This window comes from Fusarium odoratissimum (genome assembly GCF_000260195.1).
Source record: "Fusarium odoratissimum NRRL 54006 unplaced genomic scaffold supercont1.9, whole genome shotgun sequence".
In the NCBI taxonomy this organism is placed as follows: Eukaryota; Fungi; Ascomycota; class Sordariomycetes; order Hypocreales; family Nectriaceae; genus Fusarium; species Fusarium odoratissimum.
Window position 1 is genome coordinate 190343 of NW_022158695.1, and position 27426 is coordinate 217768.

The 27426-nt window shown below is 50.0% G+C and overlaps 10 protein-coding genes across 19 annotated transcripts; 3 read left to right on the forward strand and 7 right to left on the reverse strand.

Moving 5' to 3' along the window:
- Positions 1-76: 76 nt before the first annotated feature.
- On the forward strand, positions 77-4050 carry FOIG_06423 (F-box and leucine-rich repeat protein GRR1). 5 transcript variants are annotated; one of them, XM_031205487.1, is made up of 6 exons: positions 77-1939; positions 1992-2714; positions 2762-2873; positions 2921-3298; positions 3419-3643; positions 3690-4050. In XM_031205487.1, the coding sequence occupies exons 1-5, from the start codon at positions 1196-1198 to the stop codon at positions 3568-3570; spliced, it is 2109 nt and encodes a 702-aa protein (XP_031064211.1). In that variant the 5' UTR covers positions 77-1195; the 3' UTR covers positions 3571-3643; positions 3690-4050. The 5 variants fall into 5 exon arrangements, with proteins under 5 accessions (XP_031064211.1, XP_031064209.1, XP_031064210.1 ...); XM_031205485.1 differs by having other exon boundaries at positions 2921-3643; XM_031205486.1 differs by having other exon boundaries at positions 3419-4050.
- A 30-nt stretch (positions 4051-4080) lies between these two features.
- Positions 4081-6346, reverse strand: FOIG_06424 (uncharacterized protein). Of its 2 annotated transcripts, XM_031205489.1 has the most exons (4): positions 5669-6346; positions 5300-5616; positions 4574-5251; positions 4081-4521 (listed from the first exon to the last, which is right to left on the reverse strand). In XM_031205489.1, the coding sequence occupies exons 1-4, from the start codon at positions 5750-5752 to the stop codon at positions 4200-4202; spliced, it is 1401 nt and encodes a 466-aa protein (XP_031064213.1). In that variant the 5' UTR covers positions 5753-6346; the 3' UTR covers positions 4081-4199. The 2 variants fall into 2 exon arrangements, with proteins under 2 accessions (XP_031064213.1, XP_031064214.1); XM_031205490.1 differs by having other exon boundaries at positions 5300-6346.
- Positions 6347-7138: 792 nt separating this feature from the next.
- Positions 7139-8938, reverse strand: FOIG_06425 (PTH1 family peptidyl-tRNA hydrolase). 2 transcript variants are annotated; one of them, XM_031205492.1, is made up of 2 exons: positions 8102-8938; positions 7139-8057 (listed from the first exon to the last, which is right to left on the reverse strand). In XM_031205492.1, the coding sequence occupies exon 1, from the start codon at positions 8886-8888 to the stop codon at positions 8292-8294; it is 597 nt and encodes a 198-aa protein (XP_031064216.1). In that variant the 5' UTR covers positions 8889-8938; the 3' UTR covers positions 7139-8057; positions 8102-8291. The 2 variants fall into 2 exon arrangements, with proteins under 2 accessions (XP_031064216.1, XP_031064215.1); XM_031205491.1 differs by having other exon boundaries at positions 7139-8938.
- A 105-nt stretch (positions 8939-9043) lies between these two features.
- On the forward strand, positions 9044-10415 carry FOIG_06426 (protein hob3). 2 transcript variants are annotated; one of them, XM_031205493.1, is made up of 5 exons: positions 9044-9232; positions 9286-9336; positions 9386-9431; positions 9478-9551; positions 9604-10415. In XM_031205493.1, the coding sequence occupies exons 1-5, from the start codon at positions 9220-9222 to the stop codon at positions 10203-10205; spliced, it is 786 nt and encodes a 261-aa protein (XP_031064217.1). In that variant the 5' UTR covers positions 9044-9219; the 3' UTR covers positions 10206-10415. The 2 variants fall into 2 exon arrangements, with proteins under 2 accessions (XP_031064217.1, XP_031064218.1); XM_031205494.1 differs by having other exon boundaries at positions 9044-9336.
- A 107-nt stretch (positions 10416-10522) lies between these two features.
- FOIG_06427 (uncharacterized protein) lies at positions 10523-10831 on the reverse strand (the record flags this gene model as incomplete). Its single annotated transcript, XM_031205495.1, has 1 exon — positions 10523-10831. The coding sequence occupies one exon, from the start codon at positions 10829-10831 to the stop codon at positions 10523-10525; it is 309 nt and encodes a 102-aa protein (XP_031064219.1).
- A 12-nt stretch (positions 10832-10843) lies between these two features.
- On the reverse strand, positions 10844-11503 carry FOIG_06428 (uncharacterized protein; the record flags this gene model as incomplete). The annotated part of the gene is made up of 1 exon (XM_031205496.1): positions 10844-11503. The coding sequence occupies one exon, from the start codon at positions 11501-11503 to the stop codon at positions 10844-10846; it is 660 nt and encodes a 219-aa protein (XP_031064220.1).
- A 226-nt stretch (positions 11504-11729) lies between these two features.
- Positions 11730-15351, forward strand: FOIG_06429 (uncharacterized protein). The gene has a single exon (XM_031205497.1). It carries the CDS (start codon positions 12049-12051, stop codon positions 14956-14958), a length of 2910 nt encoding a protein of 969 aa, XP_031064221.1. The 5' UTR covers positions 11730-12048; the 3' UTR covers positions 14959-15351.
- A 185-nt stretch (positions 15352-15536) lies between these two features.
- On the reverse strand, positions 15537-16885 carry FOIG_06430 (uncharacterized protein). Its single transcript, XM_031205498.1, has one exon. The coding sequence runs from the start codon at positions 16666-16668 to the stop codon at positions 16195-16197; it is 474 nt and encodes a 157-aa protein (XP_031064222.1). The 5' UTR covers positions 16669-16885; the 3' UTR covers positions 15537-16194.
- Positions 16886-16906: 21 nt separating this feature from the next.
- FOIG_06431 (uncharacterized protein) lies at positions 16907-21850 on the reverse strand. 3 transcript variants are annotated; one of them, XM_031205499.1, is made up of 8 exons: positions 21637-21850; positions 21262-21352; positions 19659-21211; positions 19080-19607; positions 18941-19031; positions 18570-18886; positions 18271-18526; positions 16907-18214 (listed from the first exon to the last, which is right to left on the reverse strand). In XM_031205499.1, exons 1-8 carry the CDS (start codon positions 21733-21735, stop codon positions 18015-18017), a joined length of 3135 nt encoding a protein of 1044 aa, XP_031064223.1. In that variant the 5' UTR covers positions 21736-21850; the 3' UTR covers positions 16907-18014. The 3 variants fall into 3 exon arrangements, with proteins under 3 accessions (XP_031064223.1, XP_031064224.1, XP_031064225.1); XM_031205501.1 differs by having other exon boundaries at positions 17766-18214; positions 19096-19607; XM_031205500.1 differs by having other exon boundaries at positions 18271-18886.
- A 1840-nt stretch (positions 21851-23690) lies between these two features.
- Positions 23691-26488, reverse strand: FOIG_06432 (uncharacterized protein). Its single transcript, XM_031205502.1, has 5 exons — positions 25146-26488; positions 24853-25083; positions 24690-24763; positions 24471-24640; positions 23691-24413 (listed from the first exon to the last, which is right to left on the reverse strand). The coding sequence occupies exons 1-5, from the start codon at positions 25393-25395 to the stop codon at positions 23915-23917; spliced, it is 1224 nt and encodes a 407-aa protein (XP_031064226.1). The 5' UTR covers positions 25396-26488; the 3' UTR covers positions 23691-23914.
- Between the last annotated feature and the right edge of the window lie 938 nt (positions 26489-27426).

A 27426-nucleotide genomic window follows, 5' to 3' on the forward strand; every position in this document is an offset into this window, starting at 1 on the left:
GTTGGCGAACCTAATTGCTCTTCCTATCATGCATAGGTATTGGAAAAAGACCTGCACTATTTTCCATCCTTGTCATAGATACTGTATATGCGTTTACTTGCATACTTATATCCATTTATCATCGCGTCGTCTATTAATGGCTCAAGCCACCTGCACGGCGGATATTGATTCGTCCTTTCAACCTTTCAACCTCAAATCAGAACATTGATCACACCTCCTTCATGTACTTGATCCCATGTCAGTCATCTTCCCCGCAGCAACAACAGATAGACAGCCCAGAAGGACATGTTGACTGAGGCGTGAACCAGGCACGCGGTTTACTGAAACATCAATCATTCCTCGCATTGAAACCTCATCAAATTCCTGACTCCAACTCACGCATCGTCATCATCAAGATCAAGATCAAGAACAAAACAAAGACCCGCAGACCTCAAACCCCTGACCTAACCAGTCCTGACATACCAAAGAAACCCCACTACGGACATCCCGCCCGACTACGACGTAGGAGGAGATCCAGATTCTAGGCTGGGGGATCAACTGGCCTGGGCTCACCCAATCCATCCTCTATCGGGGCCAGTCTCAAGCTCAGCGCTTGTAAAAAGGGCCATCGTAGCGCACGACAGCGGCACTTTACAGGGGACGCGGCTGAAACCAGCAAAATAAACACAAACGCCTCTTCGATCCATGTCTTTGGTCCATCCCCTCTTCCTCGTGGATACTTGTGCTTCTTCATCATTTGGCTGTGCCATCAGTGCTGTCTTCCCTGCTTTTTAAGTACCGCAGCCGCGCCCAACCTGACCCTGGCACTGGCAAGACTGGAGCCCAGCACCCAAAACCTCCGCCCCATTTGGCTGCCCTGCCTTATTACCTTACCAAGCCAACAAACTCCCAGCGCCAAAACATCATCACCTTCATCGCAGTCGCGAAACACACCTTTCGGGTATGAAAGGACCTTTTTGACCTATAGTCTTATCCACGCATCCACTGATTGCTCGTTACTTCCCTGCACATATCCACTGCTGCTGTACCTACGATAAACAGTCACCCGCTACCGCTACCGCTGCTTAAGAATCACCCTTGTGATCCTGAACTCCGCCTGAATCCTGCCCAAACACCGAAAAACGTTACCCTGAAAGCGCTTCTTTGATCGTGTTTGCGTTTCCATCTGAAGCGCTCCTCCCTCAACACCGACAATATGGCCGCTGCAGCCGCTGGCCCTGCCTCTCGGCAGAGTCCTGCAACCGCCGACGAGCAGGAAGATTCTCGATCGTCATCCTCGTCAACTTCCCCCGCGCCCGCCGATAACGAAGAGTCCGATTTCTTTCTCGGAGCCAACGACTCCCAGTCAAGCATCGGAGTTCCCAACTTTCAAGATATGCAGGTGGAAGATGCTTGCCAACCGCCCGTCCATCGGTTGCCAAACGAGATACTCATCAGCGTGTTTGCCAAATTGAGTTCCACCTCCGATCTGTTCCACTGCATGCTGGTTTGCAAACGCTGGGCTAGAAACACAGTCGATCAACTCTGGCATCGACCGGCGTGCACGAGTTGGAAGAACCACGGCAGCATTTGCCAAACGCTGCAGCTCGAGACACCGTCTTTCAGATATCGCGACTTTATCAAGAGGCTCAACCTCGCCGCCCTTGCTGACAAAATCAGTGATGGTAGTGTTATGCCGCTCGCAGTCTGTAGTCGGGTGGAACGTTTGACACTTACGAACTGTCGCAACCTCACCGATTCCGGACTTATCGCCCTTGTGGAGAATAGCACCTCGTTGCTGGCACTCGACATTTCCAACGACAAGAACATTACCGAGCAGTCTATCAATACCATCGCCAAAAACTGCAGTCGCCTTCAAGGACTCAACATTTCTGGCTGCGAGAATGTCTCCAACGAGAGCATGATCAACTTGGCAACAAGTTGTCGCTATATTAAGAGAGTAAGTTTACGATGAAACTATCTATGTTTGGACGTTGGCTAACTCAATGCAGCTGAAGTTGAATGAATGTAGCCAGCTCCAAGACGACGCTATTCACGCCTTCGCCGAAAACTGTCCCAACATCCTCGAGATCGACCTCCACCAGTGCAATCGCATTGGTAACGGCCCTATAACTTCTCTTATGGTCAAGGGCAACTGTCTCCGCGAGTTACGGCTAGCAAGCTGCGAACTTATTGATGACGATGCTTTCCTGACTCTACCCCATGGACGACTATTTGAACATCTCCGCATTCTCGACCTGACATCCTGCGTGCGTTTGACAGACGCTGCTGTCCAGAAGATTATTGATGTCGCACCTCGCCTTCGCAACCTTGTTCTTGCCAAGTGCCGAAACATCACTGATGTAGCCGTTCATGCTATCTCAAAGCTTGGTAAGAACCTGCATTACGTGCATCTGGGTCACTGTGGCAATATCACCGACGAAGGTGTCAAGAGATTAGTCCAGAACTGCAACCGCATTCGATACATCGATCTGGGTTGCTGTACCAACTTGACAGATGAGAGCGTGAAGCGTCTTGCTCTATTACCCAAGCTGAAGCGTATTGGGCTTGTGAAATGTAGCTCTATCACGGATGACTCAGTCTTTCATCTCGCAGAGGCCGCATTTCGACCCAGGGTACGACGAGATGCCAGTGGTATGCTTGTTGGCAATGAGTACTACGCCTCGAGTCTCGAGCGTGTTCATCTGAGCTACTGTGTCAACCTTACCCTCAAGGTTCGTCGCCCCTTATTTCCAGGATTGCCATTACTGACATTTCACAGAGTATCATGAAGTTGCTCAACTCATGCCCTCGGTTGACCCACTTGAGTTTGACTGGAGTTGCCGCTTTCCAGCGTGACGACTTCCAGCCATACTGTCGACAAGCACCCCCAGGTATGTTTATCGTAAGCTCTTGTTTACTGCTGCTGACCTGATGACAGAATTTACCCAACACCAGCGAGATGTGTTTTGTGTCTTTTCCGGCACTATGGTATCCAAGTTCCGTGATTTCCTCAACACTTCGCCACAATTTGAGGAGCTATGGGACATGCACAGCTGGAATCGAACAGCAGTCTACCCCGGACAACGGCAACGCACTCCCGTAATGCAGCCAACAGCCACTGCCGGAGATGGAGCTGACGATGAGATGGTTGACGACGAGAACGATTTCGAGGGCCTGGACGGCAGCGAGATGGTCGTGGATGCTCAGGCACAGAATCCGGCCAACGGCAACGGAACGATAAATCCCAACGCTCTCATGAACCACGGATTTCAACAAGCTATTCCCGTACCACCTCCAGCTCCTAGCTTCCCAACAGGTCAGCTCCCTCCATTCTTTCCGACGTTCGCCCGCTTCCTGCCTTCATCCTCACTCGCACGACAGGAACCAGGATTGCTTGGGCCAGCTTTTATTCAGAATAGCATTAACAACCTACTAGAAGGCGGAACACCACAGCATACCACTAGCCAAGCGAGCGCAGCACCTCTTGGACACGGGCACCCAGGGAACGGGGAACCCTCGACCGGCGCAAGCACTGCGACTATCCACCGATCTCATGAGAACGGTGACCAACCTGACGCGATGAACTGAATGACCGACACTTTTCTTTAGCTCTAGAAATGACACCACCGGATCCTTTTTGTTGTTCACTTCCCTGTTCATGGTAAGGTCGCTCGACCACAGCGAGAGACGCAACTAACAGCCACCAGCATTAGATTATACGCGCTTTCGTTTACGTACGGAATGGCTAGAGGACACAGGAGTGTATATGGAGTTTTGTGCTTAGCATGCCGTGATTTTCGGCGACGACTTTTGACGGCAAAGACCAAGATACCACAGGACAAAGAAGGAAGCGGGAGGCATGACAATGAGAACTCACGTGCTTTGGTTTTAAGCCCTTGATAGGAGTATAAAGGACCCCTGAGGAAACGGTTTGTAGGGGTTGTAATTTATGACAGTCAAATATCAACGGCCAATGGGTCTATATGCTTATTCATGATTATGCGAGAACCACCCTTGAACTGGTAGTGAGAAGTGATACGTTTCGTGCCCGTTTGTGCTTACAGTGAACTTGTCATTGAAGTATGGACAGCTTCAGAAGGCATTACAAAAGGGTATATTTAACTCTAAACTTAGAAGCGAGTGACGCTTAAGATACACAACAAGCATCTTCCACTCTGACAATTTGAATCGCCCCATATTTCACTCATCTCGACCTTTTAGACCTTCTCCTGACTTGTTCGGGCACTAGCATCAGAATGAGGATGTGTGCTATCAGCCATGTGTCGAGTCATCTCAACATAGTCATAGGCAAACTCGCCCAGCTGGCCATCATCAGTGCCGAGCTCCTCCTCCTCCGCGGAGACACGAAGGGAGAGGCCAGGGATGAGGTTGAGAAGGAACAGGAGAATGCAAGTAAGAGTAAAGGACCAGGCAAAGACGGCAAGAGTACCAGCGATTTGGTAACCCAGCTGAACAAAGTGGCCGTCAACCCAACCAATGGGGTCGTACTCTCCACCGTCGAGAGCGGCAATTGTTTTGCTTTTGTGAGTTAGCAGGTGTCATTGTAGAGAAGGGAAATAGGGAGGCGTACGTTCCAAAGATACCGGTGAGGATGTTACCGACCATACCACCGATACCGTGGATGGCAAAGATATCAAGACTGTCGTCAACGTTGATGAGGAACTTGACCTTGGTGGCGAAGTTGCAGAAGACACCACCGCAGATTCCGATAATGACGGCTGCCCAGGGCTTCACGAAACCCGCAGCAGGAGTGATGGCAACGAGACCAGAAATGGCACCGGAGCAGAAACCGATAGTGCTCCACTTCTTCTCGAGACGGTAATCGAGGAGGATCCAGGCAATGGCACCGCATGATGCAGCCAGGTTGGTCACGTAGCATGCCATGACGGCACGGATGTTCATGGCGAGAGCAGAACCGCCGTTGAAACCGAACCAGCCGACCCAGAGGAAGACCGTACCGAGAACAACGTGGGTGACGTTGTGAGGGCGGTAAGGAAGACCGTTGTTGTTGGAGTAGCCAGTACGCTTACCCAGCATGAGGGAGTAGGCTAGCGCGCAGGTTCCCGAGGAAACGTGAACGGGACCGCCTCCAGCAAAGTCGTAGCTGGGAAGGTTGAAGAGCCAGCCATTGGCGTTCCAGGTCCAGTAGGCGATGGGATCGTAGACGATGGTGGACCAAAGGAACATGAAGACGATGGCAGGGAGGATACGACCTCGATCAGCAACGGCACCGATTGCAAGAGCAGGACTGGTGATGTTAGGACAGTGAACTGTCAAGTTTTCGAGGGGAACTCACGTAATGGCAGCGAACATGCCCTGGTACAGACAAAAGAGAATATCAGGGAGAGCGGAAGAGCCATTGGGTTGAGCGAGGGTGTCCATAAGACCAAACTGGGTCAAGTCGCCGAGGAAGGAGTTTCCAGTTCGTGAGAAGGTCAAGGAGTATCCCCAGAAGAACCACTGAAAGCTGATGACCGCAACTGATATCATCGACAACAGAATGAGCGTCAAAGCAGACTTGCGACGGGCGAGACCACTGTAGAAGAAGCCGACGCCGGGAATCATGAGAAGGACAAGCACGGCGCTGACAGCGAGGAATGTCAAATTGCCCGTCTAGACATTGTTAGACAACATAACACGATGAGGTGGATTTCGAGAAACCTACGTCGTAGAAGATGTTAAGATCATGCACATGGGTTGAGTAGCCATAGTCGGCATGATCAGTGGTGCCATTGTAAGGAGTTGTCATCTTGACGAGACTGCGCTTGAGACGCGGATTCTTGGACCCAAACCTTTGCGCCGGTCGAACCTTTTCAGCTTCAACTTAAGCTGGGAAGAATGGAGTGATTGAAGGATGAAGAGCCCGGGGCCACAGGGCTAAATATGTTTTGACTTACTGAGCTTGCGACGACGGCCAGGACATAACGAACGTGGTACCAGGGGGAGGGTATGGCACATAGTGTGGGGGATACTTGATAAGACGCCCGTAGCTTAAGCAGCAATAGGAAGGATACTCCACCACATGTTCGGTTTGGACTTTGGTGAATCCGTATTTGGATACGGAGATGTCACACGGGTGTTGATGCTCAGGTGCCAAGCTGAGCTAGATGATGATCCTCCACGATCCAAGACTTTGTCCATGATAAGCTTGAATGGATGATCCTGTAACAATGCGTTGACGTTGACTTGACACAACTCGTTTGCGCCAGAAATGAAGTCGTGGTTGTATAAACAGTCCCCTGTATGGCTGTTCCTGAGTCTGGCACACCCATCGCTGCTTATCACACCCAGCATTCCGATCCGGTTGTATTGGGAGGGACGCCACACCCAAGCTTAAATAGGCTGTGCTGATAAGCACCAATATCCCTATAGGACCTCCGGATTGCAACCTCTGCTTGGCAGTTGGTCCGCAATGAATATCTTCTCTTGGCCTAATTGTAGGCATTTGACTCCTTTGATGCACGCTGGGAGGGGAGATTGCTGTCGATATCGGCAGTGTATCCCGGCCATGCTTACTGAGGAACTAAAGGATGTATATCCGGACGGCCGCAATAGAAGTTCTAGTGCTGAGTATGCCATGCTGATTCGCTATTGTTAGACATATTTTAAGCATTTTAAGCTCTAATGTGTTGACTCTGACACGTTGGAATGTGCTCTAAGACCAGAGTTACATGACGAGAAAGCTCCGAGCAGAATAAGCCTCGACACCCTCTTGTGCGACATGCACTCAATATTGCGCTTCCCCAGACGCACCGCATAACCGGCCAAAGTTCTTATCTGACTTCTCCTCAAGGTTGCCGAATTCCAGGTCGAACCGTTGAAGGAGGTCGAATAGAGCATGTCTGATTGGACGTTTCCTTATCTCTTGGCAGCTTCGGTGGAGCGCCTAGCGTCGAGACCCTGGACAAGGACCAGGATCCATGTCCCCAGGTGTCGTGTAGCTCGGCCGATGCTTGATAAAGATAGACATGCTCAAAGTGTGAGCGTTTGAGCCAAATTTGGAGTGAATTTGCTGTCTGTTCGAGACTGCGTATGGTTGAAACTTTGTGTGTCTGACTGTGTTGTGCGAGGTACTGACCTCCTCTCGGGTCAAAGGATCACCGGTGTCACGTAGAATATGGTTGTGTTCCATTCCCAAAGATCTGGTGATAGACATGAAGAAAATAAGCATATCGAGTCCACATGGGCACACGGTCTTCAAGTGACCAAGAATTGATGTGATTGACATCGTTTCCCCGGATTCTCAACTGTCAAAGGTGCTTTGCGCCCGCAACGCCCTAGATTGAGCCTCTGTTGCGCGCGTCAGTATGCGAGTCGCCCGCTTACGACGATAAATATGATCGGGGACCATGTATATAAGCTGGACCTGCGTCCACTGCAAATTGGCAGTTTCTCGAAGTCTAAGCTTACTTCGACGTTGAAGATCTTCAACGACTCTGCCTGAAGTTTCTTGGTATCGACCTTCGCAACTATCGTCAACCGCCTTGAGATATCCATCAGCTCCCACCCAGACGATTGTTCTTCAACCCGAATGGCAATTTCTGAATCATTTCCCGAGAACGAGCAGGCCATGGGAACAACCGGATTGTAATGATTACCAACACTCTTGCATGCCTTATCAGACAGCAAGGACGCCATCAAACTAGGCATTTCGTAACGGTTTCAGCTCATTTCAGCTCCCAGAATACACCACGACGTGATAACCAACTTCATGTGATGATACGATCCAAAGGCCATTGGACAAGTCGAATTGTGCAAAATTGCCCATACCCTTGGCATAGATAAGGAATTTAGAGAAGTTGGAGTGCCGGTTGTGAGCTAGGTCGCCTGTGGCGTCTTTAGCGCAAGATAAGGGATCTCTGCATACCTTCAGCCTTCAGGTAGGACACTCGGCAAATATGCGTGAATGTGCAATTCGGGAGACTTGTAACTCAGAATTGAGTCCGGCGCAGTTATGCGGTTTGATAATGGAGTGCAGAATCGGATTTCGGTGCATGCGTGGTCACAAAAACGGGACTCAGGTATCTCAGTTGGGTATCTCTGTTGATAGTATTCTGGCATGATTAGACACATGTCTTTCATGCGTGATATGGCATACTTGACCGTGGTCAAATAACGACCATTCTGATTGCCCGTGACCTTGTTTCGAGATTGGCCTGAAAACAGAGCTGTAATGTTCCAGACTGCACTTGCGTCTTGCTTTTCTTGAGACAAAACGCTGTTACTGGCGCACCAGAATTCCGGGGTTGCATCGTCGCAGTTGATAGGACCCTGTCCAGGTGGTCGAATCATGTCTTGAGCTCAGCCTTCCATTCTTTTTCCAGCTCAACAAGGCACTCGGCAACTTTCCATGGTGCTTCCTCTTCTAGAATTCTCCTTTTGTCGCTTGATATCCGATCAAGAACGTAACGGCTAACGGTCTCTGGGTCCCTCTCCGCTGGTCGTCCAATCCCAACTGCAATTCGTACAAACGGCGACGTTGGGTATTTATTTTGCGAAAGAGATCCCTTGACACTTTTGATACCATTGTGACCTTTGTGACTTCGGTCCCACGCCGTGAGCCGCACAATGCCCAAGTCCTTTTCGAGTTCATCGTGAACAATCACTAGACTGAGTGATGAGGGGTCATGTTGATTGGTCATTTCTTTCCACGCCTTTGCAACAAAACGTCCAGAGATGTTCATCAGAGTAGGCGATTGAACCAGGGTGTATTTTGGACCTTGAGATACCAGGCATGTCTGATTTCCGAAAGTCACCTCTCGAAACGAGGGTTGACGCAAGACTTGAGCAAGGCCATTGAGAGCGAAATGACCGGCAGAATGTAGACTTTCGTATCTGGGCAAGGGATTGCCCAGACTGACAACGAGAAAGCGAGGATTAAACATTCTGACGCGGTATCCAGTATCGAAACGCAGATCAAATTCTTTCCTTCCAATTCAACTCAGGCCTCCACGCGCGATCACGTGCATCGAATTGTAGAGCTCAACACAGCCCCATCACTGACGTCGATCAGCCGATTGGGCTGCTAGGCACTACAGACTAGTGTGGCTGAGCTCCAGTTTTGTCGTCACTCTATCCCCAATTTCCATGTTTATTGCCTGCCAACTCCTGTGCAACTTTACAACGATATACCCTCGAGCGTATTTGAGCCCTTTCGTCGAATTACACACGTAAACGAAACCAGTTAATTCATTTTCTACCAGCAATTCTTTCAATATGTCGTGGGCGGGTAGGACAGCCATCACCCCGCAATCCCGAGCAGAGGGGTCTAATATGAAGCAGGGTTTAAGAAGAATGTCAATCGCGCGACGACGCAGGTGATGATGAAGACGGGTATGCGCTTCGGATGAAACACTCGAGTGTGGAGCTGATTGCGTTGCAGGGCATGTGGAAAAGACGAATGACCGTGATTACGAAGTCGAAGAGAGGTCAGCAATTGCAAATTCATTGGAAGACGACATCTAACAGAAACAGACGATTCAAGACTATGGAAGCTGCTGCTTTGCGACTACAAAAGGAATCAAAGGGATATCTCGACTCCCTGAGAGGTACGCTCATGATCTGCGACACATGAAGCTCGATGCTAAACCCCGAACCCAGCCATGACCGCATCACAAATGCGAATCGCCGAGACGATAGATGCGTTCTACGGCGACTCAGGCGCGAAAGACGGTGTCAGCAGAAGTTACAAGCAGGCCGTCGAAGATCTAGACGCCGAAACCATTAAAGCCCTCGATGGCCCCTACCGAACAACCGTTCTCGACCCCATCACACGGTTCTGCGCCTACTTCCCCGACGTCAACGAGGCGATTAAGAAGCGCGCTCACAAACTGCTTGACTACGATGCCCTCCGCGCAAAGGTGAAGCGCCTCGCCGAGAAGCCCGACAAGGACGCCACGAAGCTGCCCCGAACCGAAAAGGAGATGGAGATGGCCAAGGCTGCTTACGAGCAGCTGAACGAGCAACTCAGCACCGAGTTACCCCAACTTATCGATCTCCGAGTGCCGTACCTTGACCCCACTTTCGAAGCTCTCGTCAAGATTCAGCTGCGTTTCTGTGCAGAGGCGTATTCGCGCATGGCACAAGTACAGCAGTACCTGGATGCTGACACTAGAGATCAGTATGCCGAGGGACAACTAGACGCCAGAGTGGAGCAGGTGTTGCAAGAGATTCGGGAGTTGAGCATTAGTGGCACGGTCTAGGCTTTGGGTTGGCTTCTACGACTTATCCGGTTGGGGGAACGGCGTATAGGTGCTTTCTGCTTGTAGATACTTGCCAACGTCATGAATATCATGCACAAATAGACATAGTCCATTGCGGGCTTATGGAAACGCATGCTTGTGTGCAGACCGCTGTAACTCTACATTATTGGGCTTTTGTGCCTTGCCTTTTGGGCGAAAACTGTGCAAGTACTAACTATTGGGGCTGCTCTAGCCCGTGACCATGTCAATGCTGAAGTGGTTGATTACATTCCCATGTTCCCCAAAACTGAAAAGTAGTTCCCTGTATCGTGGAAGCTCTACTCTGTGTCAACTTCGGACTCTGACCCCGGAGACTCTGACTTCTCAGACTTTGGAATATCAGACACCGATTTCACCCGCTCCAACTCATCTGGCTCCGACTTCTCAGATTCGCTTTTCTCTGTATCGGAGTCCTCAGGTACCTCTCCTTCCATAGGTTTAGATGGCTTCCCTCGCTTTTCGGGCCTTTTCGACACCACTGAGCCCCCAGATCTGACTGAGACCTCAGACCTCATCGAGACCTCGGGTCTCTTTGACTCCTTAGATCTCTCGATCTTCGATTCCTCAACCTCAGGTTTCTGACGCATCTTGGACGACACCTAGTGTCCAATATTGAGACCATTTCCTGACCCGAACAGATCACTCAGACTCAGCCTCTTACCCATCGCCTGCATAGCTGGACCAGCCTCCGGGCCTTGTGGTTCAACTGGACCAGCAGACCGTGCAATTTTCCAAGCTTCCTGGATTATGGCAGCGTTTACTTCTCGTGTTTCGTCCTTATCGTTGTGAATCCACACTCCCAGTACCTTGTCACCCTCCTGCCATTCGCCCTCGACCTTCATAATGACGAGCTCTCCAGACACCTCTGCATGTGTGACCCGTGAAAGGTCCACGATCACGTTGTCAAGCCCTCGTCTGTTGAGTACAAACACGCAAGCTCGTGGTCGCTGGCCTGGATCCTCGGGGAGCGGACTCTGCGCGCAGACAAACATGGTGCCTTCGACTCCTGACTTCTCCCAGCTTTCTGAAGCGCTGTTGAATGTGTAGATGACAGCGTTGGCGGCTATGCTGAGAATGGTGTGGATGGAGGGGAGGTAGCGTTGGAGGACAGAGAGATTAAGCTCGGTGTTTGTGCGTGGAGGTGGTGGCGCGTAATCAGCATGTATGGCAGCGGCATCGGATTCATAATCTGAAACGGCGGGGATACGGTTTGAAGGCTGACGGCTGTGGCGAGCCTTTCGTGGTGTTTGTCGACTCATGATAATTATTGTTGTTTTGATGTTGGGCACAATATGTATGTGGAGGCGTGATCGCTAGTCGGAAATAGTCTTGTCACAAATGATAGATTAAGACCGATGGGTCATGTACGTATGATATCAGGACCCCAGAAGATGATCGTGTGATCGACAGTTGGTCATGGTATGGAGATTGAAGTCTACTCTTTGACAAGACTGAGTGCGCATGCTTGGGCGCTGCTAGGCTTATCGATAAGGCGCAAGATGACGCTGCCGCGGGGCGCTGAGCTGGACCCTAGGTTCCTACACCACCATTTTAGACTACGGTAGCAGCTCGACGTCATACGTTTAAGCTGAGGTTTATCTCCCTTTTTACCCCTTCTTCTAATTAGCTCAACATTCTTTTGGTGCTCACACGACCCAAATATCCCTTGCCTTTCGCCTACGGTAGAGCTAGGTTGTTCGAAGTCATGATCTAGAGAACTACAAATCGACCTCCCCGCGATATCTCGAGACGGCGCCGTATATATAACTCGTCTCTCTCGTCTAATACTGTAATAACGGCGTCCATGGCCGACGAAAATGACCAGTCCCCTGGTTCTGAACTGGGGGATCCTACCTCGACGACGCCTCAGTCTCTAGCTAAAGCTGTTCATGCCCGACGATCGGAGTTCGTGCGTCCACACAGCCTAAAGGTCAAGATCGGGACGTGGAACGTTGCTGCGTGCACGGGTACTGATAAAGACCTCGCGACCTGGTTCACACACGGCGAAGGCTTGGATCAACAATTGACGTCACTGAATCTCTCCCAAAATAGCGCCGTGGAGACAGACGACAAGGACAATGGCAGTTCGAAGCCGCATTTGACTGCCGGGGGTGATATTGGTCTTTATGTGCTGGGACTTCAGGAAATTGTAGACCTCAACACGACCAAGGAGTATATGAATCGAGCAGTATATACGGATACAAGTGTTATGGACAAATGGAAAGCGGCATTGGAAGCAGCATTGCCTAAAGGATACGAGCTTATCACTGCGGAACAAATGACTGGCTTGTTGCTGTTGGTTTATGCTTCTCCAGAAATTGCACCAACCATTAGCAACGTCAGTACCAAACAAGTTGGTACGGGCCTGCTAGGCTATTTTGGAAACAAGGGGGCCGTGACGACGCGATTGCTGCTTGGCGAAACAACTCGCATGGTTTTTATAAATAGCCACTTGGCTAGTGGTGCCGGCTCTTCGTATTTAGACCGGCGATGTTGGGACGTCGGCCAAGTTCTCTCACGTACCCAATTCGACCCAATCGTTCATTCAGGCGTCGAGGAAGACGAGGGTGAAAAGATTGGAGATGAAGATCTTGCATTCTGGTTTGGAGACCTGAACTTTCGACTTGATGGACTACCTGGCGACGATATTAGACGGTTGCTCACGCTGCATGCTAGAGGTGAATATGGAACAGATGAGGACTCGAAGCCTCTTGATGAGCGAGGCGTTATTGTCATGAAGGGTTCGGACAGCGATGATGAGTCTTCTACGAGAGTGTCGCTACATTCGCGGGAAGAGAGCTTTGATACCGCGAGCGATCTACCAGATCCCGACGATTTCCCCGAAGACCCAAGCCAGGATCCCACTTCTCTGCAGGCCACCATCGATTCATTGTTGCCACACGACCAATTACGAAGAGTTATTAAGCAACGAAAAGCTTTTCACGATGGTTGGCAAGAAGGGGCAATTACCTTTCTACCAACATACAAATATGATATTGGTACAGTTGGCCTCTTTGACTCAAGTGAGAAGCAACGAGCTCCAAGTTGGTGTGACCGTATTCTATTTAGAACACGAAAGGATAAACAAGATTATGAAACAAAAGTTAAAGATGAGGAAGAGGCGAAGAAGAAAGATGAAGAGATGAAGTCCAGGGGGCTCGAAGAGGATGAGGACGTGCTATTTAGTTATGACCCCGATGCTGATGGGGAAGACCCAACGTCATCAACTGACACTTTGGGATATGACGAGTACGAGGATAATGATGATCCTGAAGCTGAGGAACTTGTTACAAAGGAGGGCTTCCGTGATCGCATAAACTTGGAGATTTACGCCTCGCATCAACGCATTACATCGTCTGATCACAAGCCCATCACTTCTATTTTCACGCTCGACTACGACGCTGTTGTACCGGATCTCAAAGCAAAAATCCACGCAGAAGTGGCGCGAGAACTAGACAGAGCGGAGAATGAAGGCCGACCAGGCATTACGGTTGTCGTGGAAGGCAGCGAGGGCAATGAAGAGAATATCGTCGATTTTGGAGAGGTTATACCCCTGGAAAAGCAGGTTCGGCACCTGACGGTTGCAAATACTGGCAGTGTTCCCGCGACGTTCTCGTTCGTGACGAAGCCGACGACAGAAGACGGTGACGATGCTGTCCCTGTATGGTTGAAAACGACATTCTTGTCAGCCGATGAAGAGTCTCAAGAGCCATTGGGCGAAACAGTCACACTCGATCCAGGAGAAACAGCATTAGTGTTGCTAGAGCTCCAAGTCTCGGCCATTTCTCACATCCGGGCATTGAACGAAGCCCGCGCCAAGATCGAAGAGGTCCTGGTTCTTCGCATAGAGGACGGTCGGGACCACTTCATTCCCGTGCGCGGAATCTGGCAACCGTCTTGTGTAGGGCGCTCTATCGCAGAGTTGATAAGAATCCCTGACGGCGGTATCAGAAAGTTTGTCGAGAAGAAGGGTATCAAGGGGGCCATTGCTTACGACTCCGATATCCATTGCTCAGCACCGAAGGAGCTTTTCAAGCTTACTGAGGTGGTACAGACGCTTGTTGAACGAAGTCTGGCTGAATCGACGATGCTTGAGGAGGAAGTGCTGCCGCGGGATCCTGGATGGCCCCTTGAGGCTTCGACCTGGAGAGTTGGCGAGGCTGATATGCAGGATGCAAAGGTCAAACTTGTGTCTGCTCTGGATAATGATGATTTTCTTCTTGATGCGCTCCCATTGGAATGGCCTGCGTCGTTCAAGCTGGAGGTCGTCTCTTCCATCCTGTTACTCTTCCTCGAATCTCTCACGGATGGTCTGATCCCTACTCAACTCTGGGCCAAGATCTCAACATCGTTACCCAACGTGACATCCTTACCCATGACCGCTTGGCCCGACACCAAGACACAGATCCTGGATATTCTCTCATCAGCACCTAACCATAACATTGCATTCGTCTTCCTCACAGCTACTCTGTCCCGGGCAGCATCAGAGCTCACGCCTGTGACAAACGAACCCAAAGGTGGTCTCTCCCGCCGTCTAAGCTTCCGCCGCGGCAACGCAGAGGATGAGGACACCAAGAAGCGCAAGATGCGTGAGCGTAGATATGCCGAGATAGTAGGGCCTCTGGTCTGTCGTGTAGATGAAAAGGAAAAGGGGTCAAGGGATCGAGCGCGGACTGTCGTGGAGATGTTCCTACGGCGGGATGAGGGAAGCTAGAAGCGGAGGAATCGCATGATACCGTGGAGCATCTGAGGATGACGGGAGGGTTAGTATCTGGTCTTTGACTTTTTGAGTATTATATCAGCTTAGCTTTGTTTCGATGTATTCTTTAGGGGTGACAGGGATACAACAAAGGGATTAGAGGACGTGGCTTGGACAGTAATGAAGTCGAACGTGTGAACAACAAAGATTAATGGACATTGTACAGTTGATATGAAATTTTGGGGCCTTTGCGGTGCAGATTCTAGCTACTTTTTGTTGCAGTTTCTTCCCCACCGGCAGAACAGCAGCGAGGGAAAACACTGCACCTTTTCAACCAAGATATAAGTCTCACATACTACGATTGATGAGACTAACATGTCATTACACAGGTGGTATCATGTTAATTTCAGTACTTTTCTAGAAATTGAAATGGTTCAGTGACGATTGAGGTGATAAAGGCGAAGTGGCTGCTCCAGGCCTTTGCTCCCATTCCCGCTAGGGCACTGCCATGTTCCCCCTCCAGCCACACCAAGCCCCCAAGCGTGCCATTTTGCCTCTATAGCCCAAAAGAACATGCTCTGTAGACAATAGCAGTTCTACTCTCTACTTCTTGTGCCGTTTTACATGTCTCGTCGGCCGTTTGTCACTGGCGTTGGCATCACATTCAGGAACTCATCTTCTCTTTCCCTGATGCTCAGTAACTCGCTTATAATAAGTGTTTGCTGGCTCCCGTGGCCACTTCTGGGCGTGTAGTCAGCTGTATCTTATCGATAGCTTGCGAATAAGTGCTTCTGCCCTTTTCCCTCCGCGGGTTGTAAACGTAATCTCGACCTTGCATCTCGTTTGCACTCTGCGACTTCGCTCTTCTCTCCCTCCTACACAAACCTTGCCCTCTCACCTCCCACCTCCCACGTCGCTTTTTGCTTTTTCTTTTCCATTAAAAACACAAGAATCATCATCTAGAACGTTGTTTTGTTCTCTATCTTTTTGATCGCATTACTTTCGTGACCTGGAGCTCCGACTCCTCCATCACCGCCTTCTCCAGTTGATCAGGTATTTGTGCTCTCCTTTTGCTCGACGAGAAGTGTTTAACCTTGCTTCAGACACACTCAAACATACCTGTGGCCTGGTTTCCATCATGTCGCTGTGGGGGCAGAGGTTCCATCATACGGCCAAGATGTCGGAGCCGATCCGAGAACAGGCACTCAGGAATGGGTACAAGAAGCTTGACTTTCTCGTTACTCTTCGAAATCAAGCCATTATGTATGTGTCGTCTGAAGATATCGGCAGATATGCTTCTTTCGTCCACCTGCCTCCGCCAACCCCTGACGAGGCTGAGAGTCTCCGCGAGACATCATCGGAGTAGGACACTGATGGTGATGAAGCAGGCTCGGACTCGTGGGAGCATGGCTCGGCGGGTGCTAGTGAAGCCACCACCGAGCATGAGTCTGACCAGGAGCAAGAAAACAACGAAGAGGACCCTTGGGATGCCCAAGCTTCAGCAAGCGCTGCAGCCGCGGATGAGCTAGACGCCATTGACTCGCCAGACGACACTGGTTCTGGCGAGCCCGCTGAAGATGATGACACCCGAAACGATACTGAGGCCGCCGAGAAAGAGGCCTTCGATCGTGACATGGTCATACTGGCCGCTGCTATTGCCAGCGGCCCCCCTCCTGCTGAGAGCAGTACAACTTCCAACGCCGCTGAGGCTTTTACCATCAACATCACGACAGCAGAGGGTTCGGTAACTACCAACAAATGGCTTACAAATGGCCCTGGAAGCAACGAGGGAAGCAAAGGTCGGTCTTCGGGTCAGTCTATGGACGTTGACACCGTTTCGCCCACTGACACCGAGGGCACCAACCCCGAGTGGCTCACGAACACCCCTGGTTCTCCCTACGACAACGAAGCGACCACCTCTTCCAACAACGGGAACAGCCCTAGCCAGGCTGATGAGGGCTACGTTACTGTGGCTCAGGAAGATGGTGACGCAGACGCCGACTCTGACAGGGAGGTGGGGGACAATCCCGCCCGGTCCAACAACATCCACTTCCCTTTTTACATGCGACCAAGCACTCTCTTCGATACTCCTCCCACTTGGGCGGAACAGTACAAGAAGTTTTTCGACAAAGCCTTCGAGGTCTGGAGTGCGTTTTTCCACAACCGCGCACCCAGACCACTCCGGGCACGACTCGAAGATCCGCGTACGCACGAGGCGGCGGTCAAGAGATACAATCTGATCAATCTGGGCCTCTACCCTTGTGTCACTATAGACCATCTCATCGAGCTGAAGCGTCGTATTGGCGATGTTGCCCACTTCTGTGATTGGATGAAAGGCAACATGCGGGAGATCGAGTTTGACAAGGACTTGAGAAAAGACATCATCCACACCTATCCCTCCAACTCACCACTTCGACTTCGGACCAGAGGCCTCGGAAGTTCTCTGCGCTACGTGACCCATGTCGGCGAGGGTTGGGCTGACTCGGAGGACAACTGGGGAATGCCTCCTCCCATGAAGAAGCGAAACCTGATGCAGTTTCATTCGTCACAGAACACAACTTGGTAGAAAATGGTGGGATTCTTTTAGTTGGTTCGGGGAAGAGAACAGGAGACCACAGGAGACCGACACAGATTTAAGAGATCTTGACCACACTTAGATGGCGCCATAACTTTTGTTTCGAGTTTGTTTGGCGTACAGGAACATAGGAAGCACAGCGAGCTTGGAGGCAGCGATTACTACAGGAAGCAGAGGAGGCCTGGAGTCAGCGGTTTTTTACAATACTTGAGTCTCCAATTGGAGCTAGAAATGGATCAGCATATCGCTTTCGTAGAATAAAAGCTGCTTAGAATACTCTATTGTGGTCTTCGTGTAAAAGTGTATGTTTATTCGAGCCCTCATGCGTCTATCGATGCTGGGCGTTGTACCATTTTCCCCACTCTTCCACCGCTGGAAGCTCCTCGAATGCTGGTAATACTAAAAGTCATGTGGCAAAAGATTCGTATCTGTCGTTATGTTGTTGATCCAAGCCTCGTATCGTACGTTCTCGTCGAGTGTTCGGTTCGCTTCATCCTTAGCCGGCCGCAGCGACAGCCGTCGTGACAGACATGAGCGTTGACTCGGGTTCTTGTTCGCTCGTATACGTCGGATGCGGGCACCATTTCTTCTCAAACATCTGCGATACCCAATACAAAGAATGATCCCAGTCGTACTTGTCCTGTTTTCCTGCGTAGCGAATGGATCCGGCGTCGTGTTGGAGAGTAATCTTTGGAACTACACGGTTGGTTAGCACTAATATGCCGTATGGTTGAGTTTTCCCTGTCGCAGACCTTTTCCATTATCCCTCTTGTATTTCTTCCATACCAGAAGGTGTTTCTTCACCTCTGGGTCCTTGAGATTCTGTTTCACAAGGTGCCGATCCTTGGGTGCCAGAGTCTCAAAGTGGTCATTTCTTCCTACGCCATTAGTGAGGCCCGACAACCGAGTAGTCGGCCACTGATCACAGTTGTAGTAATGCCAGTGGATGAGAATATTATTGCAGCTGCCATGGAGCCCCTCGACAAAGTCTGGGATCGAGTATCGCACCTGTTACGTTAGCTACGTCCTTTAAGGGTCGAGGCCGCCATACACTTGATCCATAGTTAGCTCTCGCATGCCGATACCGATCTGCTGTCATGCGACTCGCTTCGCGCAGGAGTATGAAGACGACGAGGTAGACTGTGAACCACCATCGATTCTTGTCCTGGCTGAATAGCCAATCGATGTCGCGTAGGAGCTTCTCCTTGTATCGCTCGAGGACCTCATTGTAATTGAGGGTGTCGAATTGGGCGACTATCATGCGAGGGACAGACACTTTGCCGTAGAGAGGGTAGGATTTGTCTTCGGTTTCGGGGAGCATGCCTAGTGTTTCGTTGCCTTCGATGTAGAGGGATCCTACAGTGTGCTCTGGGCGGGATTAGAGTGGGATGCAATTGAGATGAGCTGAAGAGGAGCACTTACGGATGGCGCACCAGAGGATAAAAAGGTTGCCGAATATCTCAAGCTCTTTTTCATCGTCCCTCGAGAGCTTTCCGCCGGATTTATGTTCATTCTGCGAAGCAGTCAGCGTAAGGCTCGTGTCGGGACTCAATCGGCCTACGTGAAGGTCCAAATACCGAGCCATGGCCGTGAGGTACGTTCTGATGATGGGCCGTTCTCCAGCTTCTGATTCACTCTCCTCTTGGATAGTGTGATAAAAGGCTGGAAGAGCATTGTCAATGGTGTATTGTCGCACGCTTTCGGCCGTGTCGTAGATATTTTCAAGGCAGTAGTTGGCCAGCTCCTTCTTCTTGAAGATCACCTTCCCGAGAAGGCCATCAGTCCAATATCGGGCAGTCACGTCCCCGTCAATGGGTCTGAATCGCACAACATTCATACGAAGAGGTTTACCACAAAGATTCTGTGAGACTTCAATCGTGACAGCAACCGTATCAAGTCGATCCCCAATATCTCGCATTTCGATGCCCGCCCATCGTCTCGTGAGTTTGAGCCCGCCGCTTCGATAAAGAACGACGTCGGCAATTCGGAGTCGCAAGCATGGAACGCGATGGATTGTCTTTGGCGACGTCTTCGAGAACCTCTTGCATGTTTTGCATTGTCCTTCTGGGTTGTTCTCGTCTATAAGGCACTGTTCATTTCATGTTAGTGTGAACAATTGTGGGACAGAGAGAATGTGTACTTTGATTTTTTGGAAGCGACAACGAACACAAGCGCCGATCTCTCGTGTGATTCGTACAACCTCACGTTCCTCGAATGTGAGGCGACATCTTCCAGAGCTACTTGCTTCGCTTGGGGAAACGATGCCGTTTGTTGAAGATGATGGAATATTCAAAGTAGGCGACTCTTTTTCGTCTTCGATTTCAACATCAGTGTCGCGAGCGTCAGAGATATACCCAATCTCTTCTTCCGACACCTCGTCGTCGTCGGATGATTCGTTCTGGGGACTGGCCTCTTCATCTGAATCATCGTAATCTGAAGGGGATGGATAAATGCGACGCTCCCAACTGGACACGGCCGAGGGACCAGCATGTGTCTCGAAGCCGTCAGAGTCCGAGTGATCGGCTACAACTTCGTCGAATTGTCGAACAAGATCATTGTCTACATTTGACTCTTCATTACCTTCTTCTGGATCTTCTGGCTCGACAATCCGTTCATCATTACCTATTCTGTTGCTCCCACTAAAACCGCTACATGTGTCATCAAAACTTTCAGTATCGTCTTCATCGCTTGTTTCATAGTGATGATTGGGTTCCGGGGAGTGCGCAGTGGCGACGACGCGTCGAATGCCATTCGGAGGGGTTCCCGGAGCGCTACCGTTATCATGGCTTGTATCCGGTGCAGGGACATCTTCAGCAACCTGCCAGTCTTCAAGATCAGAATCCTCATCTTGAAGTCTGCTAGCAATGACCCGGTCTCTTGAGGGCGAGCCAGTGATAGGTCTTCCAGGGTCGATGGACAGCAAATCATTGAAATCGCTCCCTAACTGATCAAGGATGTCTGAGTGATCTGAGTCGTCATCATCAGAGTTTCGACCGAGGCCAACCTGAGCTTGGACTTCTTGACTCGGGGAGTCTCCCAGCGTCTCCGGAGAGAGTAAAGAGCCAGGTACATCTTTCGCACCCCTCCTCAAGGGGAAATCTAGCTCTAGGTCTGTCCTGTCCGTCCGTAGCTGACCCGCATCGTCACCAGGTGGAGAGATTAACTGGGTGCCATTGACTGAACGAGAAGCTTGTTCATTTGAAGAAGTATCAGAACAAGTACCTTTGTCCAGAAGAGATACTTCTGGTGGGGGCTGGCTCCGGAGTGTCTGACTCGAAGGTTGTCCAGAAGCAGGATCCGAACACTCGCTAGAGCTAGAACCGGAGCTGGAATCGGAGTCTGAAGCTGAACTCTCGGGGCTTAATCCGTGTCCGGATGGGATAGTTGCATGCAGAGGGGTACCATGACTTCCATGGCGTGGATTTTCTTGTTCAGATGATGTTGAGAGAGGAGATTCGGGTGATGAAAGAGCCTGAGGAGGACTCCCCAAGCCCTGAACGTTCACAGCTTTGACACTCCCACCAGGATACACGCCCCCTGTGTAAGTGCCACTAGAAGTGGCATTGTCTGACCTGGGGTGTCCGGGTTGCTGAGCACAGTCTGGCGATACACTTGACTGTGACGAAGAGCCTGGATCCTGCCGATTCGCACGTCCAGGCTTCGACACTTCTCCCGACACACGATCTTCGTTATCTGCATAACCGTTAGAACTGTGTCAGTGCCACTGTCGAATCAACACTTACCACTATCAAATCGCTGTTGGTTCAAGCTCGAGCGGTGACGTTTTCGTTTCGGCCCAGCGCCCGTGCCCGTATTCTGCCGTTTCCGAGTTCTCTGGATCGACCTGTTAGAAGAAAGTACCCAAAATATTTAGACAGGGTAAAAAGAATTCATGGCTTGGAAACGGGGTCCTTTCAGTTACACAGCATCGAACCGACACCCACCAACAGGGTCTACTGCACAATTCTCACAGGGGTGCCTTTAGGCGTTGTTCCTAGCGAGCAAAATTGCCGAAGCTGGTAGGCATCCTAATTGCAAAACGTTACACGAATTGAGGCCTGACAGCTGAGCTGAGCTGGTGGAGTCTGGTTCGTTCATCTTCATCCTCTCTCACTTACGTGGATCTCAGCTGGACGAGTAAAAATCTCCATTCTGGCACCTGGGTTCCAAGACCCATGGAGCGCAGTGTCCCGTGCAGACACAGCTGTCAAGTGCATGCGCGTACTTTACCGATATGCCCGATATTGGGGATATCGCTGGCTTGTGAAGCTCAAACTCAAGTCACACGACAGCTCGGCAGAGGTGGTGAAGTGACAACACAGGAGGCAAAATTGCAGCCTCCCTGCGGGAACGTGCCCTGGAATCACCCACTCGTTGCCCTCGAAACCTGATATGAAGGAGGATGCAGGGGCGTCGACGCCTACCAGTCCCTGGCCGTTGTGTGAGACATCCTTGAGGTAATCCTTGCTCGCAGCTGCAGCTTATCATCTTGAGCAACAATCCAAAGTCACAACAAATCAGTATAAATTCCACCATTTTCTTCTCACGAATGTGAGGTTTTACAAAACTCATATCTTCTGGTGTTTAGACCAACTCATGTGGGTTATGGTTCAAGCGTCGAGATTTGCAGCGAGGATTGATCGTCCCTAGTAAGGATTGGATTGTACTGATATCCCTGTCCAACTTGTTCAGCCAATCAGAGATACGACAAGGGGGCTCTACGGACCCATAAAGCTCGTCTTCTGTCCTCGCCGGTTGACCTGAGTGGTCAATTGGTACATACTGTGGGTTTGTCTGGCACGCACTACAAATTACCCGTGCCGAGAGGTCATGGATTGTGACAGTAGTCTATTCGAAATAGCTTCTCCAGAGATGGAGCAACGCCATACTATATGAGCAGCTGGTCTTGTCAGGCACTACAAAAGTTTCAATGGCATTAAGTGTGTGTCTATAGCTGCGAGATGAGAGTAAAGCCACATTCGTGGAATACAAAAGGCAATTGGATATTTCAAGCACAATACCAAACAAAATCACATCCTCAGAGCCACCCAAACAAGCCCCCCGTTCGTGGAGGGTTCCATTTTCAGAGTAGGACAAGGCTCAAATCCTCACGTGAAAGAGCTGAGACATATTATGGGGTAGAACATTTGACAGCTCGACGATCAACCGCAAGTTCGTGACCGGAGAAATTCAAACAACGCGAAAGTGGATAATTAAAGGGCGTGATCGAATGTCTGAGACACGGGTGTTGAGATATCCCATGACATAACAGGGGCCAGTAGGATCGTCAATCTCGAGAGATTGTGCCGAGACATCGAACCAGAACGTCAGCACGGCCCGCAACCGGCTGTTTCTAGTCGACGATATCCACGATGTCACATATGTGTATAGGAGTCGAGATCTGCAGCCTTGGAACAGGTCATGTTTGTGATTCACTTCGGCAGTTGATGGAGACGAAGGCCGAGACGAGGAGGATACTGAAAAAGGACTATGTCATCTCGCAAAGAGTCCGGTTCCTCTCCAAAGTGGAAAGGATCGTGAGATTTGCTTCTGCTGATGTGACTAGAGGCTTCACTTTTCCAACTCTCAGATTTCAACAAGAGAAAAGGAATGATCTTACCGTCTGTTCTCACACAGGGATAACGACTAGCTTGGGGCTAATATAAACTTCAAGCCATTCCCGTGCATATCACTTCTTTAGTTGGTATGGTTTGCTAAGGGCGTCGGTTCTGGCTTCAGTCCTTTCTTATCATCGAGATATTTTATTGTTCGTCGGAGAGGTAACGGTTAAAGTTGCATCGCTTCAATAGTTCCCGGGCAAGTTTACTAGGGGCTGTAGTTCAGCTGACACGAGTAAAAGGGCAGGGATATGATATTGGTGTCATGGTGAAAGGACGCCATAGGTAATAATCTTCTACACTGCTGTCATCGTGCCATGTCATTCCAGAAGAGTTTGATTATATAGTGGTCGATGGGATCATGCTTTGGGATGGCGGGAGGAACGTTCCGTCAACGGTTGTCTCAAACAGACATAAAGATCTGACGATGAATACGAGGACGTGTGAAAAGACGAAAAAGCAAAAGACAGGAATGTGAAAGAGAGTTGGAAGGGGAACTACCAACACGGAGGGTTTTTATCTCAATTCTCACATGATAACGACACGTGACAAGATCTCTCGAGACAACAGCATTGCAAGATGTTGGTTGTATTCTCCAATGAGCGACTAATAGCTAGTATGTAGTCCTGCATAGTGACCTATAGTAGGCTGTTCCTAAGGAAACGACAGTAGATAGACTCTCAAAACCCTTGATAAACCAAAACATGTCATGACTCGGAAATGACTGGGGGTCTCGAACGGAGACAAAATCAAAAAGCGCGGAGTAGTCGGAGAATCATCACTCCTCGTCTGAAGTCTCAGAATTCTCGATCATAAAGGCTGCAGAGCTGGTAGTGTACTTCTGCACAGGGTACTCTACCATGGGCACAATAGGGTAGTGCCTAGCCTTGATCTTGCGGTTCTCCCCATAGGCAGCCTCCCAAGGAGGAAGCATACCGTTAGGAATTGCCCAACCGTACTTCTGGTTACGAAGCCAGAGTCTAACCATGTGACGAGACGAGTTATCGTCGTCAGTGTAGGCGTCTCGACGGTGGACGAGGGCGAGGTTGTTGAAGAACAGAAGATCTCCTGTCTCAAGCTTTAGCTGCAACTCAACACTAGAAGCAGCCTCTGAGACAGCTTGAAGAGCGTGGATTTGAGCCTCTGAAAGAGAGGGAATATTCGAGTTCGTCATACTTGGGTGCGGCCCGAGGCGATGCGGGTCGAGGCTCGCGAGGAGTTTGCCATCGTGGAATGTCAAGACAGGAGCGAGATGATATGAAGCCTTACGGCCCGAACTGTTTGAACCAATTTGTTAGTTTTGTTTCAATGGGTAGAAGGTGCAGTTATCTTACAGCTGGACAGGCCAGTTGGGAGTTAGGAGTGTCTTGATGACTTCTGGCTCTCGGTTGAGGAGGTCGTTGAAGACAGTCCAGGCTGAACTGAGATAGGTATATCCTCCCTTGTTGGCGCTGTCTCGAACTTGAAGGGATAGGATGTCGCATCCCATGTCAGTGTGGAAAGGCTGTAACTAGTAAGTAGAGTAATATTTCCGTGGAGTTGATGTAACCTACCAGAGATCCATTGGTGTGAATACCATGACGCGCGTCGGCAGGAGTCTTCCATTGCTTCGAATCGGTTACATGAGCTGAAAACGTTAGATAAAACTGATGGTTCTTTAATAATAGTATTGGAGGGACTCGGAGTCGTTGAAGGTTTAGACTTCCGGAAACGTACATAGCATGTTACCCTTGCGGTCTTGGAGTCCGCGTTTATCAGCAATGTAGCCAGCTACACCCAAGAAGATAGTAACACTATCCTCGACAGAATATTTCTTGCCATCGATGCCACGAATGACAACAAAGCCTCTTCCAAGGTGAAGAGTCTCGGCGCTGGCACGCAGACGGCGAGACAGGTTTGGAAGAGGGAAATTATCAGGGGAGACTTCGTCGCCGTCGAGTCCAAGAGCTAGTTAGTTTCACCTGTTAGCAACATTTCTTTCCCGAGTCATACGTAGTAGGAGATCTAACTTTTGAAACTAGCGAGGGCGCTGTCGACTTCCTTAGCTTCCTCGATGCTAAGACGGAGAGTGTAAGCTTGGTCCTCCTGATAGTCTGCTCCGGACCAGACTAGGGGACCAGTCAGTGCGGTGTTGGAGGAGTTGGAGTTCTTGATAGGTGATTCCCTGAGGAGTTCAGAGTTTACACCAAGAACGCCATCATTGTCAGAGCGCTGCATGGTAGTTGCATAGTCCTGAGTGGTGCCCCTGAGAGTTGCCATTGCCGGGAATAAAACAAAGGATTTGCTAGTCAAGGGTAGAAAATAGATAGAATTTTGGTATAAAGTTCTTGAGTTCTCTCGTTTTTCGTTGAGTATAACTTCACTTGTCGAGACAACATAGCGGACTATTTGTATCCTTAACTCAACTCCTCTCCTAACCGCCCGACTTCGAAGACAGCATATCCCACGTCCCACGATTCACAAGGCCCATTCCATTTCTCTCAGACTGAATAGCCGCCAAGAGCAAACTTCTGCACTTTTCTGAGTGTTTGTTCTCCGGAAGTCTCCCCGGAGTACACTCGTGAGTTGTCACACTGCATCGAGTTGTGGAGGTCAGTCTCGAGGGAGAAGTACACAACTTGTATCCATCTTTTTGGCCAAACTCGATACTTCCCTGTTATCTTTACATCGTCAGTGTTGGTTGGGCGAGTCGTGGGGCCGCTGTGACGAGAAGATTGCCTTATGGAGGCATGGCGGCTGCTGAAAGGGGTGGTGATGCGCTGGGATGGCGCCTTCTGCGAGGCCTAGTATCTCTGAGTTGGCAAACCCGTCAATTTCAGCTACGATCGTCTCAGAAATATCTTCAACCGAACTTTGACGCTGTGAAGAGGCTCTCTTGGATCTTCATATCCCCCGAATGATCTCACGTCAGGGCCAAATCATCTCGGCAATTAAGCGGGAAACTGTCATTTCCACACGTTCCTCGACTAGTTCTCGCTAATACTCACCGGACAAACATCACCAGAAACAAGGCTGATCCGTATCAAACTAAGGATCTTAGCGCTTGCTAACAAGGACCGGAAGTTTGATGTCGTGCAGCCGAAGCCAGGACTAAGACATGTCGCGGGTACCTGGATCACGCCCGGCCAGCATAGTTTGTCGTTAGTAACCGCAAATACATGCCGAGATAACGATCCACTGTATATGTGATCATCCTACGGCTTACCGTGGCATGGTGGCATGGTGACAAGATCTTGTCATGCCAGTGATATCAGGGGTTGCTGAGATCTTGATGGGCTGTTGGACAGGGAGTCTAGAGTCAATCTTGCAGAGTTAAATCTCTGAAATAAACTTGTATATTATTAACAAGGGAGATAATAAGATTTGCATCTTATTAATACCCTTTTTATCTCCTTGGAGCTGTGTCTACAGGTTTAAGGGGCCGGTTTTGAGGTTTCCGGCTGGAAAGTCATAGCCGAGACAGCCACAAACTATAGCCTTTCTCCATTTCAAATTAGAACATAATTATATCGTCGCTGTATCTAAATGACTTGTGCAACCGCACGCTCGTAAATGCCGCTTCACATCCGGGCCAATGATCATTGCAGCGTCTCTGTTCTCCGACCCCGGAACACCTTCAACTGTCCAGTTCCGCAGCCTGGTCCTGACTTATCGAACTTCCTTCTTTCGATAATACACTGTGTGCTCCGGGATTAGGCTTCTTGACCTAACCGCTCAGCAACAATGACAAGACGGCAATTCTTCCGCACTCAGGGGTGTCCCTGTCGAGGCTATTGTTCGCTAGAGATAATGGTCCGTTAGTTCGTCTGTAACTATGGCGTGCATGATCACCTTGCCAGGTTATTAGTCTTATTCTGTTAGTAGCTGAAGTGGCTAATGCCAGAGAACTAGCTCAATATGGACGATCACTGTTCAACACAGATGTCATCAATTTACACTGTCTTGGTCAACTGTAACCCCAACTCGAACAGGCGTGGGAGTCAGAAACTGCTATTGGCCCTGTCTTTAAATCCTCTCACCGGTATCCATTGCAAAATATGAGATACTTCGTCCACCGCAGAGCAGAGGTTCCGCCTTGGCCCTGAGATGTGACAGTGAAACCCGGTGAGCAGTCCCTTGTAGCCTTCTTCTCTCTTTCCATCTCAGACATCCCACGATCTTCTTATGTTGTACAACATAGGCAGTGAGACTCAGCCGCCAGATGTGCTGTTGGTCAAGCCACTGTTTGCCTGTTCCGGGTTTTTATGACCATTACCCCCACAATCGATCTCTTCGCTATCGGTCGGCACC